At 42.0% G+C, this 17,051-nt stretch overlaps 1 protein-coding gene across 2 annotated transcripts in view; it reads left to right on the forward strand.

Moving 5' to 3' along the window:
* Nucleotides 1-17,051, forward strand: part of ANKH (ANKH inorganic pyrophosphate transport regulator) — a 119,083-nt gene that overhangs the window by 66,148 nt on the left and 35,884 nt on the right. For both annotated transcript variants that reach the window (XM_090276215.1, XM_090276216.1), the window contains exons 2-3: nucleotides 6,339-6,555; nucleotides 16,324-16,442. In XM_090276215.1, the coding sequence (XP_090132341.1) occupies nucleotides 6,339-6,555; nucleotides 16,324-16,442 (336 nt within the window). The remainder of the gene's footprint in view (nucleotides 1-6,338; nucleotides 6,556-16,323; nucleotides 16,443-17,051) is intronic.

Raw genomic sequence — 17,051 nt, forward strand, 5'->3', positions numbered from 1 at the left:
AGATCTGCTGAGGGGTCAGACAGTTGAGGACAGAAAAGAGCTCATTTGGTTTAGCAGGAAGAGCGTGTGTTGGGGAGAGGAAGATAGAAGCCAGAACTCAGTGTGTTCATTCAACAAGTTACTATTGCTGACCATCTGTGATGTGACCAGATCGAGTTATAGCTGTAGCCTGGGGACACTGACCAGGTCCCTGAGCTTTTGGAGCTGCTATTCTAACAGGCTGAGGAGTAAATGGGGGGGAAAGTACAAATGATGAGACGTCATCCATGAAAAGAAGGTGAGAAAGAGAGCAGTAACTGGGGGAAGAGGTGACTCAGGAGCAGGTTTATCTTTAATATGGAAGAGTTTTGTGCATGTGTAAATACTGATGGGAAGGAGTCAGGCAAGTAGCAAAAATCAGACGTGCAGGAGAGGAAAGTTATGGCTCGTGACAAGGTTCCTTACAAGGCTGGAGGGATATAAATGCAAAGACCCACGTAGACAGCCCTGTACTTGCCCTGGCGAGACTGGCCTTTCCATTGGAATAGGAGAAAGGAGGTGAAGAAGGGTTGGTGGCAGGTATGTTCTGTTGAGGTTTGTTTTAGAGAGAGACGCAGCAAGAGATTTATTTCCTACCTGATGGATTTCATATTCCAGGTGAAGTAAGAGGTGAGTTTATCTACTGAGTAAGAGAGACTATTGAGGGAAGAGGATGGAAAAGATGGAAGGGTAACTGAGCAGATAGCAGCCCAGGTGAGGATGGAGATGAGTGTATAGTGGCCGCAGTCCGTTGTATGTTCGATTCCAGCCTCTCTCAAAGCCCAAGTAAAAGTCTATAAATATTGGTAAGAATGGAATAGGTAAATGATTCGATGACACCAAGGTCATAGATTTTCAGATAGTAAATTGTGGGTATTGACATGTGAGGGGTTAAATAAAAGATCATAATATGTAGGCTGGAGTAGTAAGGAAGGACAAACAGAAAGAGCCGAGATAGAGAAGGTAGAGGAGTTAAAAGAGTGACAAGATTAGCAAAGATTAAAATAGATAGAGTGTCTCCCAGACAGAAGATAAGCTGTGCTCCAGACCTGCTCTCAGGGAGGAGATGTTGCCTCCTGGGCCTTTTCCCTAGGGGATACATCATTCCTCCCAGCTAGCAAAGAAGGCTTGCTGTTAACAGCGGCATGAGATAATTGGCAAGATTGAGGCGAGTTGGCGACTCTTGGTCTGAAGAATCTCTGTCTGCAGTACAGAGATGTTACTGGTTTCCAGAGCCCGGGTTTAAAATGTCAGGATCTCTTTTAGGGTTTAATGAATCTAAGACAGCTCATACCAGGGAGATCACATGTGGGATTTGTTAGCCATTCCCCTGGAGGTTGTGTATTTGGGGGGGATTTTGTTTTGTTTTGTTTTTACTTTTTAATATCCTGTCATTTGCTGATTTTCTGGGAGAAAAAATCATCCAACAGAATGCCATGAACTTGGCAGACACTGTGAGATACTAAGGCATTTGGGACCTGGTTGTTTTTAAGTCAAATGTTTCACACCATTGAGTGTCCACAGCGTAGAGAACACTGATCTGAGTGTGATCAAGTGTCCACCCATTTCATCTTGGACCAGACCAGGCTGTGATTGAAGGGCAGCTTCATATTTGCAATGGTGGCAGTGCTGTCAGATCTGGTCCTCATCTAACTTCACTTTTGGAAGCTCATGGTTGTCTAGAAGCTTGCCTTTCTACAGCAGGTGAACCTCTGTACTTAAGACTGTCTGGGGACAGAATTTTGACTCAAGGCCTAATTCATTCCAATGACATCTGAGACATTTCTTTAGCTAAATTTCAAATGGTAACTCCTGTTTATTAGCCACAGCAACTGATCTTTTTGGTCTTGGTGAGAGATGCAGCAGTGTTCGGGGGTCTAGCTAGCTCATGAAGGCTGAACTATAGCATAGTTACAACACGGATGGAACATGGAAGGCTTGTCACACCCTTAAGGTATTTAAATTTATTTCTAGAGTACTGTGGGGCTGAATCTTAGACTCCTTTTTTTCTATATTCTGTTAGATGGTCTCATTTTTCTCCTGTTTTTCAATACCATCTCTATGCTGACAACCTCCAAATGTATTACCCACAGCCCAGATGTCTCCTGTGGACTCCAGACTCATGTACCCAGCTATCCTACCTGACTTCTCTATTGAAATTCAATGGACAGCTCAGACTTCACAACAGGCTCCCAAAAGGAATTCTTGCTTTTTCTTCTCAAATCTTCCCTACCCAGTCTTCTCATCTCAGTCAATATCTGTACCATCTGACCAGAAACTCAAGCCAAAAATTCAAAAGTCATCCTCAGTTTCCCCCTTTTCTTCTTGCTGACCATGTAGTCCACCACCAGATCCATTCTTTTTACCTCCAAAGCAATATTCTTCTCTTCCTCTTCACTATCCCACCCTAGTCCAAGCCAGCGCTCTCCTTACCTGGATGACCACGAAACTGCTTCTGCCCTTTTCTCTTCAGTCTATTCTTAACTCCCCAGCCAGTGTGAGCCTCTGTCTCACCTCTGCTCAGACCCTTTAATGGCTTTTCACTGCTCTTAGAACAAAACACACATTCTTCACCATGGCCTGGAATGACCTCAGCATAGCCTATTTTTCCAAACTCACCTTATCCACCTCTCTACTTCTATTACTGGCCTCCCTTCTGTTCCTTAAAGGCACAAAGCCCTCCTGCAGGCCTCTGCCATCCTCCAACTCTTCGTTCAACTGATTCATCCTTGTTCTTCAGGACTCAGCTCAAATGTCATGTCTTTGCAGGGGTTTCTTGTCTAGGCCATTTGAATGAAGTCCTCTAAGGAGTTCTCAGCTCATTAGCATATTTCATTTCTTCACCTGCCACTGTAAGCACTTATACTGCTTCTGTACACTTTACTTCATTCTGTCAAAGGCTGGTCATGTGATCCCCTATTGTGTTGTAGGTCAGGGGATGTAGTATGAGCCAGACAAAGTTCTCTTTGCCCTGGAACTTACATCCCAATGGGGAAGAGAGACAATAAGACAAATAACAAGTAAACAGAAAATATAATGTCAGGTAATGAATACACTTTGTAGAAAAACAGGGTAAGCAAATTAAGACAGACAGATGCAAGCAACAGGTGACTAAAGGTCATGTAAGAACTAATGACTGATAAGAAAACATCACAAATGAATGGGCAATGGGTTCTTTATTCAAACTGGTTTTGGAGGAATACACTATTTTGAGGAAATTAATTTTAAGCCATATCTAACAGCATAAGTTCCAGGAGGATTAAAAGGTTAAGTTTACAAATGAAACCATAAACTAGAACAAAATTACCTTATCTCTGAGTGGGTAGGAATAGGAGACTCATAAGTATGGGAAGGAACTCCATGAAATGAGTGATTGACTACATAATCATGAAGTTAAGAAAGTAAACAAATTGGAGGAAATACTACAAATAGAAATAATGAAAAGGCTGATAGTATTAATGTAGTATATGTCCTCAATTCTAAAGCTCTTTTTTTTGCATTTTAATGTTTCTTAAAATCAGGATATGTTTTTTAATCGCCACGTACTTTTAATGTGATCATTAAAAATGTTAAATCAATGGTATTTCTTACAAATAATAGCATCTTGCAATCAATGTTATTTTCTTAAAGTTCATGAAAATTAGTATAAACATGAAAGTTCTTGGTAGAAAATAGCTCATTTATTTAACAAATATTGGAGTGTTTATGCTGTAGCAAGGAGGCAGGTATAGAGTGGTAAGCAAAACAGACAAAGTCCTTGCTTTTCAGTGCCTTCCCCATCACTGCTTGGTGCTCTGCCTAGCACTTGTATCCAGTCTGAGATCAGTTGGGTTGTTTCAGCCAAGCCCCTCAGTAGTTTAGTGATAGGAGAAGATCCAGCTATGTTCTGCATGGCTCTACACCCTGGTTTCTTTCCTCAAATGCCCATTATTGTTGAGCTGGCATGGCCTTGCTGACAGCGCTGTCATTCATTGTGCCCTCTTTTTTCTCTCCTGCTTCAGCACTGGGTTTCAGACTTCATCAGTGAACTGTTGACGCATAGACTCCATCGGTGAACTGTGGGTGCATAGACTCCATCAGTGAACTGTGGGCGCATATAGAAAGCATCACAGTGGATGCCCAGCCAGGGCTGGTGTCTTTTTAGCAAAAAATATAGTTTTGCCAACAAGACACAACAAGTCTAATTCTACATTATTTAGATGCCCTCCTATATGCTTTTAAAATTTGTGCTCAGTCATATGTATCATTTAAATTTGAACCAACATTTTAGTAATGAAAAAGTAAACTAGTTACAACTATAGATTTTGGGAAGGTCAAAAAGGAAAAAGGACCAACCATACACCATTCTCAATGTCTGGGAGGAACATAATTAGAAGTTGTCCTAAGTTGTTATGTGGAAGCAGATCCCATGTTGGGGAATTCTTGTCGAAGTGATTCATGAAGCAAGTGTTCTCAGGAGAAAGAGAAAGAAGCAGGGGAGAGTGGGGAATAGTTAAGTAAGGATGTGGTCTCCTCTGGAAATTAGCTTTCGCCTTGTCCCATGAGGAGCTCCGGAGCACGAATTGTACTAGAATCGTCGGTCCCTCACTGGGGCAGGGGAGCTGATCTTCCACACCTCCGTGTCAGCCAGCTATTGGCTGCGTGCTGCCTCAGGGTCAAGTGTAGCTTAACCAATCCAAAGTGGCTGGGGGCAGTTTTCACTGAGAAGCAGGCAGCTAGTGGCCAACTCAATATCTGGGGGTGGGGGCGCTGCCCGGTACAAGGATCTGGGTGGGACACCACAGTATCCACTGAAGAAGTCCAAAAGATGTCAATTTGGGAGATTATTACCTCAGCTTTGGTAGAAGGAAAATTCACTTTTAAGGAAGGCATTGTGGCAAGTTCTTATGGAAACTTTTATGTTATTATTGGAAAAAAAGAAAAAGGGGATTAGAGATTTAATTAGAAACAATGATCAGAAACTAGTTTATATAATGCCAACTTTGTCAGAAGAATGATACCGAATTCCTACAGCATCATACATTTTTATGCTAGATTTTCCTAAAAATCATTAGTACTTTATTGTAAATACATTTGTTTGCTAACAGTACTTTGCATAGAATGTTCAACTCTATAACAAATGGTGGAGACATGTAATAACATATTTGTCAAAACCCCTAGAATACACAACATCAAGCGTGAACCCCACTGTAAACTATGGACTTTGGGTGATAATGACGCATCATTGTAGGTCCATTGATTGTAACAAATGTCCCACTCTGTTGGGGGATGTTGATAGTGGGGGACGCTCTGTGTGTGTCTGAGCAGGGGCTGTATGGAAACTACTTTCTGCTTTATTTTGTTGTGAACCTAAAATTACTCAAAAATGTAACATCTATTTTTAAAACTTTGTAACTCTACAGGAAGCTGATTCTTCTGCTCACTCAGTTGTCTGCTCCTAAAGACAGAGACAATATTCTGGAGACATTTTTAAAATAAAAGGCTCTCCACTTGGACATCCATTCCCACCGTCTCCAGTGTAATTGATTTGTCTAGTCAGTGGGAAAGTGAGTTTGGAAATGCCATCCTGACCAGGCCATTGGTACCCCAGAGGGTCCCTCATGGAGGATGGTTAATGTAATCACAGCATTCTACGACTGCATCTTCTTGAGCAAGCATTATTTAAAAACAGTATATTTGAGAAAAGGTTTTCTTTCCATATTTATCTGCACAGAACTTAGGAATATATTTCAAGTTAACATACAGTAAGAATCAGGTGAATAGCATCCATTGATGGCATAATAAATTTCTTCAATACTTTTTTTCATAGCATAAAACTCACTTTAGGCTTTGGAGGAAACCTACGTAATGCATACACACCATTTCAGGTTATGTTCATGTGCATGCATGTGCACACACACCCCTTCATTAAAGAAATAAATAAATAAATGATTGCCCACTTTATCTAAAGTGGTTGACTCATTTCCCGAATGCCTATTGCTGTTCTATAGACTCAGCCTACAAATAACATTTAACGTGTTAAGCTTTTAACCAAACCTTCTTAGAATTATTTTCTGATATTAACATAAAATACTCATGGGGGTTTTTTTCTGACATTAACAGACAGGCATCTCCCCGACAGGAAGCTATTTCAAACTGAAGCTAATATGGATGAAAATGCAAACTAATAACTTTTATGAAATTACAGTGAGATTTACCACATAAGCTGCTTAGCGTTTCCATAGAAACGTGATCTGTTGAGCGTTCTTTTTTAACGTGCGGTTCCCCGGAGATGAGCAGAGATTGCTAATGCTGTTCATGGTTGTCTCTTCCCCTCACAGGCCTTGAACAGGGGGATTGCGGCTGTCAAAGAGGATGCAGTGGAGATGCTGGCCAGCTACGGGCTGGCCTATTCGCTCATGAAGTTCTTCACAGGTCCCATGAGTGACTTTAAAAATGTGGGCCTGGTGTTTGTGAACAGCAAGCGGGACAGAACCAAAGCTGTCCTGTGCATGGTGGTGGCCGGCGCCATCGCTGCCATCTTTCACACCCTCATAGGTAAGCTGCTGGCACGCCACTTCGGTAATTTCTCAATTTCCTTTTAATTTCTTGAAGAGTATTTATTGTGATGAGTGATTTCTTCAGTAATAATGAAACCTTTCTTGTGCGAATTTCAAGAGTGGGAAGGAATGGAGTTGGTGCTTCTCGCTCAAGAAGAGAAAATGTGTTTTCTCTGGGAAGCTGGAGTTGTATTTCTCTGATTCCCAAATGCTTTGACAGAGAGGGAGTGCTTTCATTAACAGGTGACGCAATCTAGGATTAAAGTTCAGTTAGGTCAACAAAATAGCAGCTGATTTGTTAGAGACATTCTTTATTGTATGCTCTCTTAATCTTAAGCATTAAAATATAAGGATGTTATTTAAAATTAATGCTTGTCAGTAGGGAGAACGAATGAAAGAGTGGTTTATGTATCAAAATTAGCGCCTCCTATAGGGCCTCACTATTCTGTTTTGTTTGGAGACAAGGCTAAAAACTCTTGGCGTAACATTCTTTCCATGAAACAACAAGGAAGCTATATCATACATATAGTAACTAGCCTACAGTTTTACCAAGACCTTGGAAAAGCACTTCTCTTTAGGGCCAGAGTTCTACTTCTGCTGCCTTCTCGCTGGTGATAAAACCCCAAGGCCATAATTTCAGAATGTCTTGGCTTTAAAACAACTCAGCTTACCTGGCGTAAAAATGGAATGGCACATTTGTTGAACTCAATTGCCCAGAACCTGTGAATGAGCCTCCTAATTGCATTGGGTACCTTCAGACCAGCACTGGTTGTAGGAGAACCGTATTGAAGACAGGAGGCAGAAGACTAACCTAACCCATTTACAGTGTATTCAGATGGCAGCTCATGTTTCTTCACATAACTGTGAATCTGAAAGTAAATGGACTGGGTCTTTGTGGTTTGCCTTTTTAATGTAGCATAGACTTTTGTGCTAAGAATAGTGTAGATGAGAGGATGCTCCTCTTAGACCAAATGTTCAGCCCAAGTGTTGATAGTCACCATTTAATTTGGGCTCAGAGCTTCAGGGCATGAGGTTAAGAGGAGATGCCTTTCTCTCCCCAACTTATGCCATAACTACAAACTTGTGGACTGTTTTTGAAGTAAACTTCTGCAGCTAGATTTGATCTGGGCCATTTTCATGATTATAGGTATTTGAGAAAATTCCATACATGACATAAACTAGGTCTAAATAACTTTTTATCTAAACAGGTAAATTAGTTTCCTTTTGTTACTAGTCTTCTTATTTGGATTTCTAAATAAATCTAACACTCTGTCTTGGTCATGGTTGAATGGCTTATTAGTAGCTGTCAGTAAATGTGGAAGAGAAAGGCTGGGTGTCCTGTGTTACTGAAATACTTGTGAGGAGCATGTGATCATTGAGAAAAACATCAGAGTCATTTTCCAAATTAAATCTAAGTTTTTCAATTTTAAAATAGAATCATAAATCTTAAATTTGAACCAAACTCCTTCTACATCCCAGATATGTTTAGCAATCATTTTTTTTCACTTAATATTTTTACAATTATAGCACTTTTCCTTCCACCAAACAGATGCTTTCTGCAATTGCTGAGAAAGCGCTTATCAGTTTCTTCTGAACACTCCGAACTCAGATTTTAATGATTTGCCCTCTTCTAGTTTGTTGGCCTCATTTCAGTTTTCTGCCTAAATCTTTAATCACTCCTGCCTTCTGCCTTCTGCTGCATCGAGCATCTTTGCCTCACCTTCCCTTCCCCTTCTATTTTTAGTAATCCTCTTAGCTTCTCTATACCCGGGTCTTGTTCATTTTTTGTTTCCTGTTCACTTGACCACAGGCTCCAGACAGCATGTTGCATTGTTGCCATCCCCAGCCTCTTCCAAAACTATGTTTCTGCCATTGATAAACATCCTCCCCATTCAAACTCTACTTTATGTGACACTTAACCCCATTCTCACATCTTAGTAATGCTGAAAACAGCTACTTCCATTCTCCTTTAATAATCACCTCTTGGATGGCTGTGCTTGTGACAGAGGAACAAGGACATAGAGAAAACAGAGAGGCAAATAATCCAAACATATTTGACTTGAGAAGCCATTGTGTGCTCTCAGGCTGTCTTTCTAATGATACTTGCTTGGACTAATATTGAAATGGATAGCTCCTCCATTCACGCACAGCCCCTGAGGGGCCAGCAAGAAGCATAAGAAGCCGTCTGTATATCACAAACTCACCATGCTTAGCTCACAGAGTAGAAATATGAACCAGAGGAATCCAGGGTTGAAACTTAACCTCTCTATATTCTTTTGTTCGGGTGAAACTAGCCTGATTGTCTTAAACTTTCCCTTTTGGGTGCTATTTCCCCATCGCCTTACTGAATTTATTTTTTAACCAAGCTCTTACAACTTTTCAATGGCCTTCATAGAGGACATGTGGGAGCATGCAGGAGGGGAGTCCTTCTCTAAGGGGCTGGTTCGGAAAGGCCTCATGGAGTGAGTGGGTCATCTCTTAACTGGCTCTGAATGCATGAATTTCAGCACAACTCTCTTTAATTTGTCCCTTGTCTTTGATACAAAATAGAGTTGAGAATCTGACCCAGTGCTCTAAATTAATATTTTGTGACAGCGATATAAAATTCCAAATGGTGGCTCTTCTTGCCTCTTACATGGCTCATGATTTTAACAACATCCTGACATTCTGCATTTTTTCAGTTTAACGAACAACTCTTCTTGGTTTCTTTTTGCGTTGTTTCCTACTTGATCTTTTGTTCATTTTATTCTTTACAACATTAGTTACTTTTCCCAGCATGATGCCTCCTGTGCATTTAAAATCTTTAGAGTTTTCTTTTTGAGATATTCTCAAGCACCGATAAAATTCATCCATTTTTCCCTTATGATACTATCAATGTGAATATGTAAAGAGATATACCACTTGTATTAACAGAGCTGATTTTCCTGCTTTGACTAAAGAGGAGTAAGAATTACCCTTTGTTGAACTCACTTTTAAAATAATCTAATCCCCATCTGTGCTATCAGTGATCCAACATGATCTATTGAACAAACAGTAAGTGCATGTTATTCCAGGTCCTGCTGAACAAAAGCTGGGAACAGAGGTGAGACAGGTACAAAAGATACGGTGGCCAGACTCACCCTGTCCTTGAGCAGATGCAGTCCGTGGGGGAATATGCATGTTTAGCACCGATTTCCAGAAGAACACTGGCAAAAGCTGTTTGCAGCCAGTGAGAGCTTTGGAGACATGGTAAGGGTAAACCAAAGTTAAAGTAGGGAGAGTTAAAAATCACCCCCGGACTGCGATAGCAGAGTGATGATGAGTGAACAAGAGGGAAGGAGCTCTTGGCGAGGACAGGGTGTGGGAGGCACGTGGTAGTCATGCATTTATAAATTTGGGGAAATAAAGTGAGAAAGAGGTCAGTGTTGTATATGAGAGGCACCCTGAACTAGGGTTGGAGCAGGTAACCAGGTAAGGGAAGTATGGAGCCTGGTACTACAGAAGAGCTCACTAAGCAGCCCAGATAGCAGAAGGGAGAGAGAGGAGGAGAGAATGGGAAGGGCACCAGGGAAGTGCCAAGCAGGAAGAGGAAATGGGCAGGCTGGGCATTATGCAGTGAGCTCTATGGCTGTATCTGAGTAGCATAGAGATCCTTTGACACCAGTGGGCATTTTTTATGACATGTCAGAGACAACCATGTTGAATAAAGCAGATTTATTCTTGCATTCATATAATAATGTTTAATACAGCTTTGGGCAAGAAAGACCTATATAATCTACTTTTTGCTTCTTTATAACCTCAAGGCCCCTAAAGAAATTTGTAATACTTAGAAAAGTTAGATGCATTTTATCATTCTGCTTAATCTCCTTGGTTACAAACTAGTGCCTTGGTTAGGTACTCTGAGATTATTTTTTACAAAGATTGTGTGTTCCACGATGCTTTCAGTCATTGGAGAAATCCTGGTCCCCAGCATAAACTTCTCTACCTTAGATTTTTCTCTCAATCTAGATGAACTTTGACACTTCATACTTTTCAGTGTCTACTAATTATTTACCAATTGCTGGAGGATCAGTTAGAAGGGATTTCAAATGTAAGCATCTTCAACTTTGAAAAACCGGTTTCAGATACAGCTCCTTCCCCTCACTCTGTGTCATCCCTGAGCATCAGCCAACAGGTCACAGTAGGACATTAGCGATAGGCTCAGACCAAAGAGCATCAAAAGTTCTGTCACTGTGTTTGCCTAATACTAGGTCCTTTTCATTACATTTGCAGTAGTTGAAGAATTTTTCTTCCTTGCGTTTCATGTTCATTTTTTCTAATTTTTTTTTTCTTTTTGGGCCCCACCAGTGAGCCAGGCAGTCTCCCCTCCTTGAGAGAGTTTGCCAGGGTCATGGGTTCCCAGACATGGCTAGAGCAGATCCCACTAACCCCACAGGCCCTTCCCCAGGAATGTGTGGTGGAGATTGAGAGGGAAAGATGGCTCTAAAAAAAATGTATCCAAGAACCCCCCAATCCCAAAACCCTCTGCAGTAAGCCACACGAGAAGGCACTGGGAATTACGTTGGACTGACAGATTTGAAGATTAGAAGATCCACCGGCCCAGGAGTTCATGTTCATTCCCTACATGCCCATAGCCTGGCTCTAGATACCAAATGGCAGGAGGTTTTGGAGTAGTTTTGGCTTTTTGGTTTTGTCCTCTGTGGAACACTTGTCAATAACTGCCCCTTTTTAAGCTATATTGCAGTCATTGCTCCTGTCATGGACTCACCTATGAGACACAGTTTTGTAAATTGCAGTGCATGGGGTTTGCCATTGCCTGACCTTGATTTAGGCCTGTGAGCAAGGTGCAGGTATTATCCTATTTCTCTCTCAACCTGTAAAGAGAGGAAACCTGCTGACCTTGTATTTAGTTCCATTTGGGTTCAAATTAATTTTACCTGCATGGAATTAGTATTGCCTTACCCTCTAATTCACATAGATGTAGAAACCAGCACTGTGGATTTCTTATTCCTTTATACATTTGTTCTCAACAGTGACCTATAAGGTCCCTTCCCAGTCCCAAAACAGCCTGGGCAGTCAGCAGAGCACAAAGGAACAACACTATTGCAGTGAACATTTAAAGTTATTTCTGGAGTGGTTCTGTTTCTCAGTCTTCCCTTGTCAACAAACTTCTCCATTATTCATGGATCATAAAGCAACCCTGTAAAGTGCGAATAGTTACAATTTAAACTAACAAGGGTGCTAAGAATGAACAGCCAGTTTCAATATAGTCTCACAATTTATCATTATGTAACAAACCACCCCTGTACTCAGTGATTCAAAACACAAGCACATATTCTTGCTCACCAGACCATGGGTGGGCTGGGTGGTTCTTTTGGGTAAGGCTGTGCTCATGCCTCTGTGGTTAGCTGGCAGTCAGGACAAGGCTCTGCTGATCTTGGTGGGCTCACTGGGGGCCTGTCAACTGAGAGTAGGCTGTCCTACATGGCTTCTGCTGGGACATTTTTGCAATCAGCCTGAACCTCTTTGGGGGTTATGGATTTATGCATTTATTCAATCAGTATGTATTGAGTACCTCCTATGTGGCAAACACTGGGCTAGATCCTGGGAATTCAGACATAACCAAGGCATGTTCTCTAGAGAAAAGCAGATATTATACAGTAAGTCATTACAAAACCCGCTCTTCCAAGTCTTGATACCCGTGAGATGGAATTTTTGTTCTTGTCTTCGTATTTCACATTAACTTGACTTACTTTGTATATAGGTTTATGCTATCTCTCCTAAGCTTGGGCACATCTTCCAGACAAAGGCTGCACTGTGCAGATTACAGAAAAGCCTATCATATGTCTTTGACCCGGCCCTGAGGCAGGTGACCAGGCTCCTCACCGCTGGTTCTTTGGCACTGTGCCTGACGCATAGAAGTCATTCCACCATCTTTGTTAAAGTGATTTAAATATCAGCCATGCAAATACATGCTTTGGAAATTATATTCTAGAAACACAAGGGTGAAGGTACTGGCCCCTCTGGAAAGCCTATCAACAGAACGTAGTGGGCTAATCAATACTGAGAACTTCGAGCATGGGCACTTGGGGATTTGAATTAGGAAAGAGTTCTCAATTTTGCCTCTTGGAAATATACATACTCTCCTGTTATTAAAATGAGAGGAGGGCTCACTCCTCGATTCCCATGGGAAAACACAGGTATATAGACTTGGTTTGGTTGATACTAATATTTTGTGGCATTTTGCAACAAGTGCTGGTAACTACTGGATGAACAAGTTTGAGAACCACTGATTCTGGAAACAGTCCATGACCCTGGCAGGCTGAGGTCAGAGGAGCTAAGGATTGGAATGGCCCCTCTGGTTTCTTCTTATCTGGGTGGGGTCAAAACTGTCACCTGTAAGTAGGTCAGGTCAGTGTCCTCTTACTACAGCCCTGGCTGGAAATCCATTTACATTTGTTTAAAAACCTTATTGAATTTTTCTTTTCAATGCTCTGCTCTTCATAAGGAATACAAGCTGTTTCGGAACGGTCTTGGTAAGGCAATTGATAGAAGTTGAAGGTTATTAGATGGTGTCAAAGCAGCTAGCCTGGTAATTAGGGACTCTGCAAAGCCCTTTAAACAAAGTACCCTGAGCCAACAGCACCAGCCAGAATCAGCACCAGGGCACAGGATAGGAAGGAGGGAGGGAAGGGGGGATGGGGTGAAAAACAGCTGCTGAGATTTTATATTCCCGGCTCCAAGGGTGGAAACAACCTTTGTACTTTTAAGATCAGACTCCTCTGCCGTGTAGAGGAGGAGTAGAAGGAAGGAAGAAAAAAAAACAGTAGAAAAAGCTTTCCTTGGCCTCCGAATTTTTCTAGCACCTAAAAGAGGAAAAGAAGAAAAGAGAAGCAAAGGCAGCTTTGGACCTTTAGGTCCCTAATTACCCTGGGACCTAGGGACACTGAAGGAGCCCAGCCCAGCTAAAGGCTGAAAGAAGCAGGGGTGAGAGGAACGTTGTGGCAGAGTCAGAAAGCTGGGCTGGGATCCTCACCCATCCCTCTTAAGCTTTAAATGTTCCCTTCATTGCTCTGCAGAAAGGCACTGTTTTTGCTGTTTTAGTTAAATTACTCTAACATGAGTAAGTATATTTACAAAGGGTAGAGAAGCTTATTTCTATTGATCTCCACCCTCCCAGGCCACACAGCAAACAATAGGACCCCTCTCAAGGGTAGATCCCTTCTTTCTTGCCACTGCCCTGAGTCTCACAAGGAAATAATTCTCTCTCCCTTTCTCCAAAGCGGCCTGAATGCATTTGTGAGTGCTGTTCTAACACAGTAGCGCAGACAGGGCAGCTCAAACTGCAGAAACATGCTGTCTCCGAGGTCTGGAGGCCAGAAAATCAAGGTGCTGGCTGAGTTGGTTCCTTCTGAGGCCAGGAAGGCAAATCTGTCCCAGCCCTCCCCTGCCCCTCCAGCTTCTGGTGGCTGGCTGGCACCTGTGCCTTCCGTGGTTTGTGTAGGCATCACCTGTTCTCCCTCTTCACGTTCTCCTGGCGATCCTCTCATGTGTGTCTCTCTCTGTATCCAAATTTGAAGGACACCAATCATACTGGATTGGGAGCCCACTACTCCAGTATGAGCTCATCGTAACTAATTATATCTGCAGTGGCCCTGTTGCCAAATCAGGTCATAGTTCTGAGGACCAGGGGCTAGGATTCCAATAAGAATTTGAAGAGGACAGTTTAGCCCATAACATTACCCTCTAGGTCACAGCCTTTCACCGATTTTGTGCTCCCCAGCTTTGCCTATGCAGTCAAGTCCACTCAGCTGGAGTTTGATATGCACTGTAACCTTTACGAGGGAGGCTTAGCTCCTGAGCTATTCATAGCCGGCCCTGGGCCCTTGCACTTGGCATTGCACTACTCTGCTCGCCAACATGACTGCCTAGTTTATGGCCAGCAGCGTCCGCCAGGGTTGGGCAGTGGTGTGGGCAGGAGCAGCACCATCTCCTGGCAGGTCCCAGCCCAGTGAACATCACCTGACTGAGTGAAAATGAACGTACAGATAAACAGCAGCAACAATGAACTCCAAAACAAAATGCCCAATGTCCAGCACCTCAAGTAAACAGTGTGTATGATAAAGTCACATCGTCATGTTCCTTTGTGATTCTGTCAGCATATCTCAGGTCTGAGTCCAGGTCAAGCCTTCTCTTACCCACTTTCATTTGTTTGCCTTCTGGGCCAAACACGGACATCACAGCTGCCTCCTTCCCTCCTTGTCCCTTGCCTGTAACTACTCCTACCTTCCCACATCTTTCCTCTTTCTGCCACATGTCACCTCTGCTCCTGAATGCATCTTCTCGTTGCCTCAGTGGCCCTGCAGGCCCCGCCACATTCCACACCTGACACCTTTGCTCACCTGGCAGCTCACCTTAAGGATTTCCCCTCCACCTCTCCTTGGAGGACTTGGCCCTATCCTGCATTTGCCTCCCCACCTTCCTTGCTCTCTGCCCATCTTAGCCCTCTCTGCCTCCACCCCTGAAATCACTTACTTGCACCTCTGCCCCTAGTGGGATTCCCATTTGTGCATTTAAATATCCTTGATAGCATCCTGAAGACCTCACTCAAATCCCATAATTCAAGACTTAATCCTGACAAAGGATGGAGAGCCATTTATTCTTACCAGTTAACGTGGTAACAAGTCATCTTCCAAGCTTTGCAGTGGTGAGAGGGGTCTTATTGCTTCTTGTGAGGTGAGACTATGTTTTCTAGCTCCTTTCTGGTTTCGAAGCAGCTTCTATGGTTTGTCAAGTACATAAACGCTCATATTTATAAAAGAATGAAAACCGCAGGGCACTACTATTAAGGCTCTATGAAAAACACAGAGATGGTCATCTTCCTATGAAGTCTGAACGTGTGTCAGTGAGGTAGAAAAAACTTGCTATTTTATTTCATCTTTGCTAATACTATCCCTCAAAGTGCCTCCCTAACACATGAGGGAGACCTTTGTCTTTCTTCCCTGTGTGTCTATTTGGCACCAGCATGTACATTCAGCTCATACTGGTTAGGTGCTCGTTATGTTCCAGTCACACCCTGGTCACAAATCCTGATGTCAGAGGGGCTTCAAGAGCACCTCAGAGATACCCTTTTCCACTGGGCATGGCTATGCCCAAAGTTGTTACCCTCCCTGACCCAAATAAAACAAAATGAATAGCAAATAGCAAAAAGCTAGCTATAACATTTTTACTGAAAGGCATAGTAATAGCTAGGCATTTTCTCTTAGTAAATGATTAAGAATATGTGTAAACATTTAGCTTCAAACCTATCCAGCAAGCTTTTTATAATATCAAAATAATGAAGAAACCACTTAAATGTACAATAATAGGAGACTGAGTAAGTTGATATTAAGTAAACCTAGAGAAAGGAATTCAGTGCAACAATTAAAATGTGAAAGCATGTCATGAAAGGTACTCATGGTTTACAAAGGAGTATATGTAAGTATGATCACATCACGTTTTCTGTTAAAACACACATGCATACCCCACACATGGCCATCACACACACCCTCATCAAAGAACTGGGCAATTAGAGGCCAGAGTATTCATGGTGACCCCCTCTGGGTAAAAGGATGGGATTGTAGATGGTTTTCTTCTTTTTGCTAAAATTTTTTATTTTAATATATATATGTATATGTTCTCTATAGAGAGAGAACATTTAAAATCGTTTTTAAACTTTTGAGAGAAAAAACATATAAAGATAACTCTCTCTAAATATCACCATGTATGTTTTTTGGACCCTTTGCAGCTTATAGTGACCTAGGCTACTACATTATCAATAAACTGCACCATGTGGATGAGTCCGTGGGGAACAAAACGAGAAGGGCCTTTCTGTATCTTGCTGCCTTCCCTTTCATGGATGCAATGGTGAGTAGAGAGGATTGTTGTCTTTTGTGAATTGTAGTATTGTATGCAGAATGTAAAATTTATCGTCTTAACCATGTTTACATACATACTTCAGTGGCATGAAGGATATTCACCTTGTTGTGCCTCTTCAGGATTCTTTTCATCTTGTGAAACTGAAACTCTGTCCCCATTAAACACTAACTCCCCATACCCCTCCCCTCAGTCCCTGACACCCATCTTTCTACTTTCTGTGTCTACGAATTTACTCTGGGGACTGCGTACAAGTGGGATCACACAGTATTTGTCTTTTTGTGACTGGTTTATTTCAGTTCATATAATGTCTTCAGAGTTCATCCATGTTGTAGCATGTGTCAGAATGTCCTTTTTCAGGCTGATAAATATTCCGTTGTATGCATGTACCACATTTTGTTTGTTCATTCATCAATAGCCATTTGGGCTACCTCCACCTTTTGGATATTGTAAATAATATTGCTATGACCATGGATATACAAATATCTTTTTCTGTCCCTACTTTAATTATTTTGGGTATATACTCAGAAGTGGAATTGCTGGATCATATAGTAATTCTCTCTTTAATTTTTTTGAGGAGCCACCATACTGATTTCCATT

Source organism: Furipterus horrens, unplaced genomic scaffold (assembly GCF_987537825.1).
Source record: "Furipterus horrens unplaced genomic scaffold, mFurHor1.1.pri manual_scaffold_5, whole genome shotgun sequence".
Lineage (NCBI taxonomy): Eukaryota > Metazoa > Chordata > Mammalia > Chiroptera > Furipteridae > Furipterus > Furipterus horrens.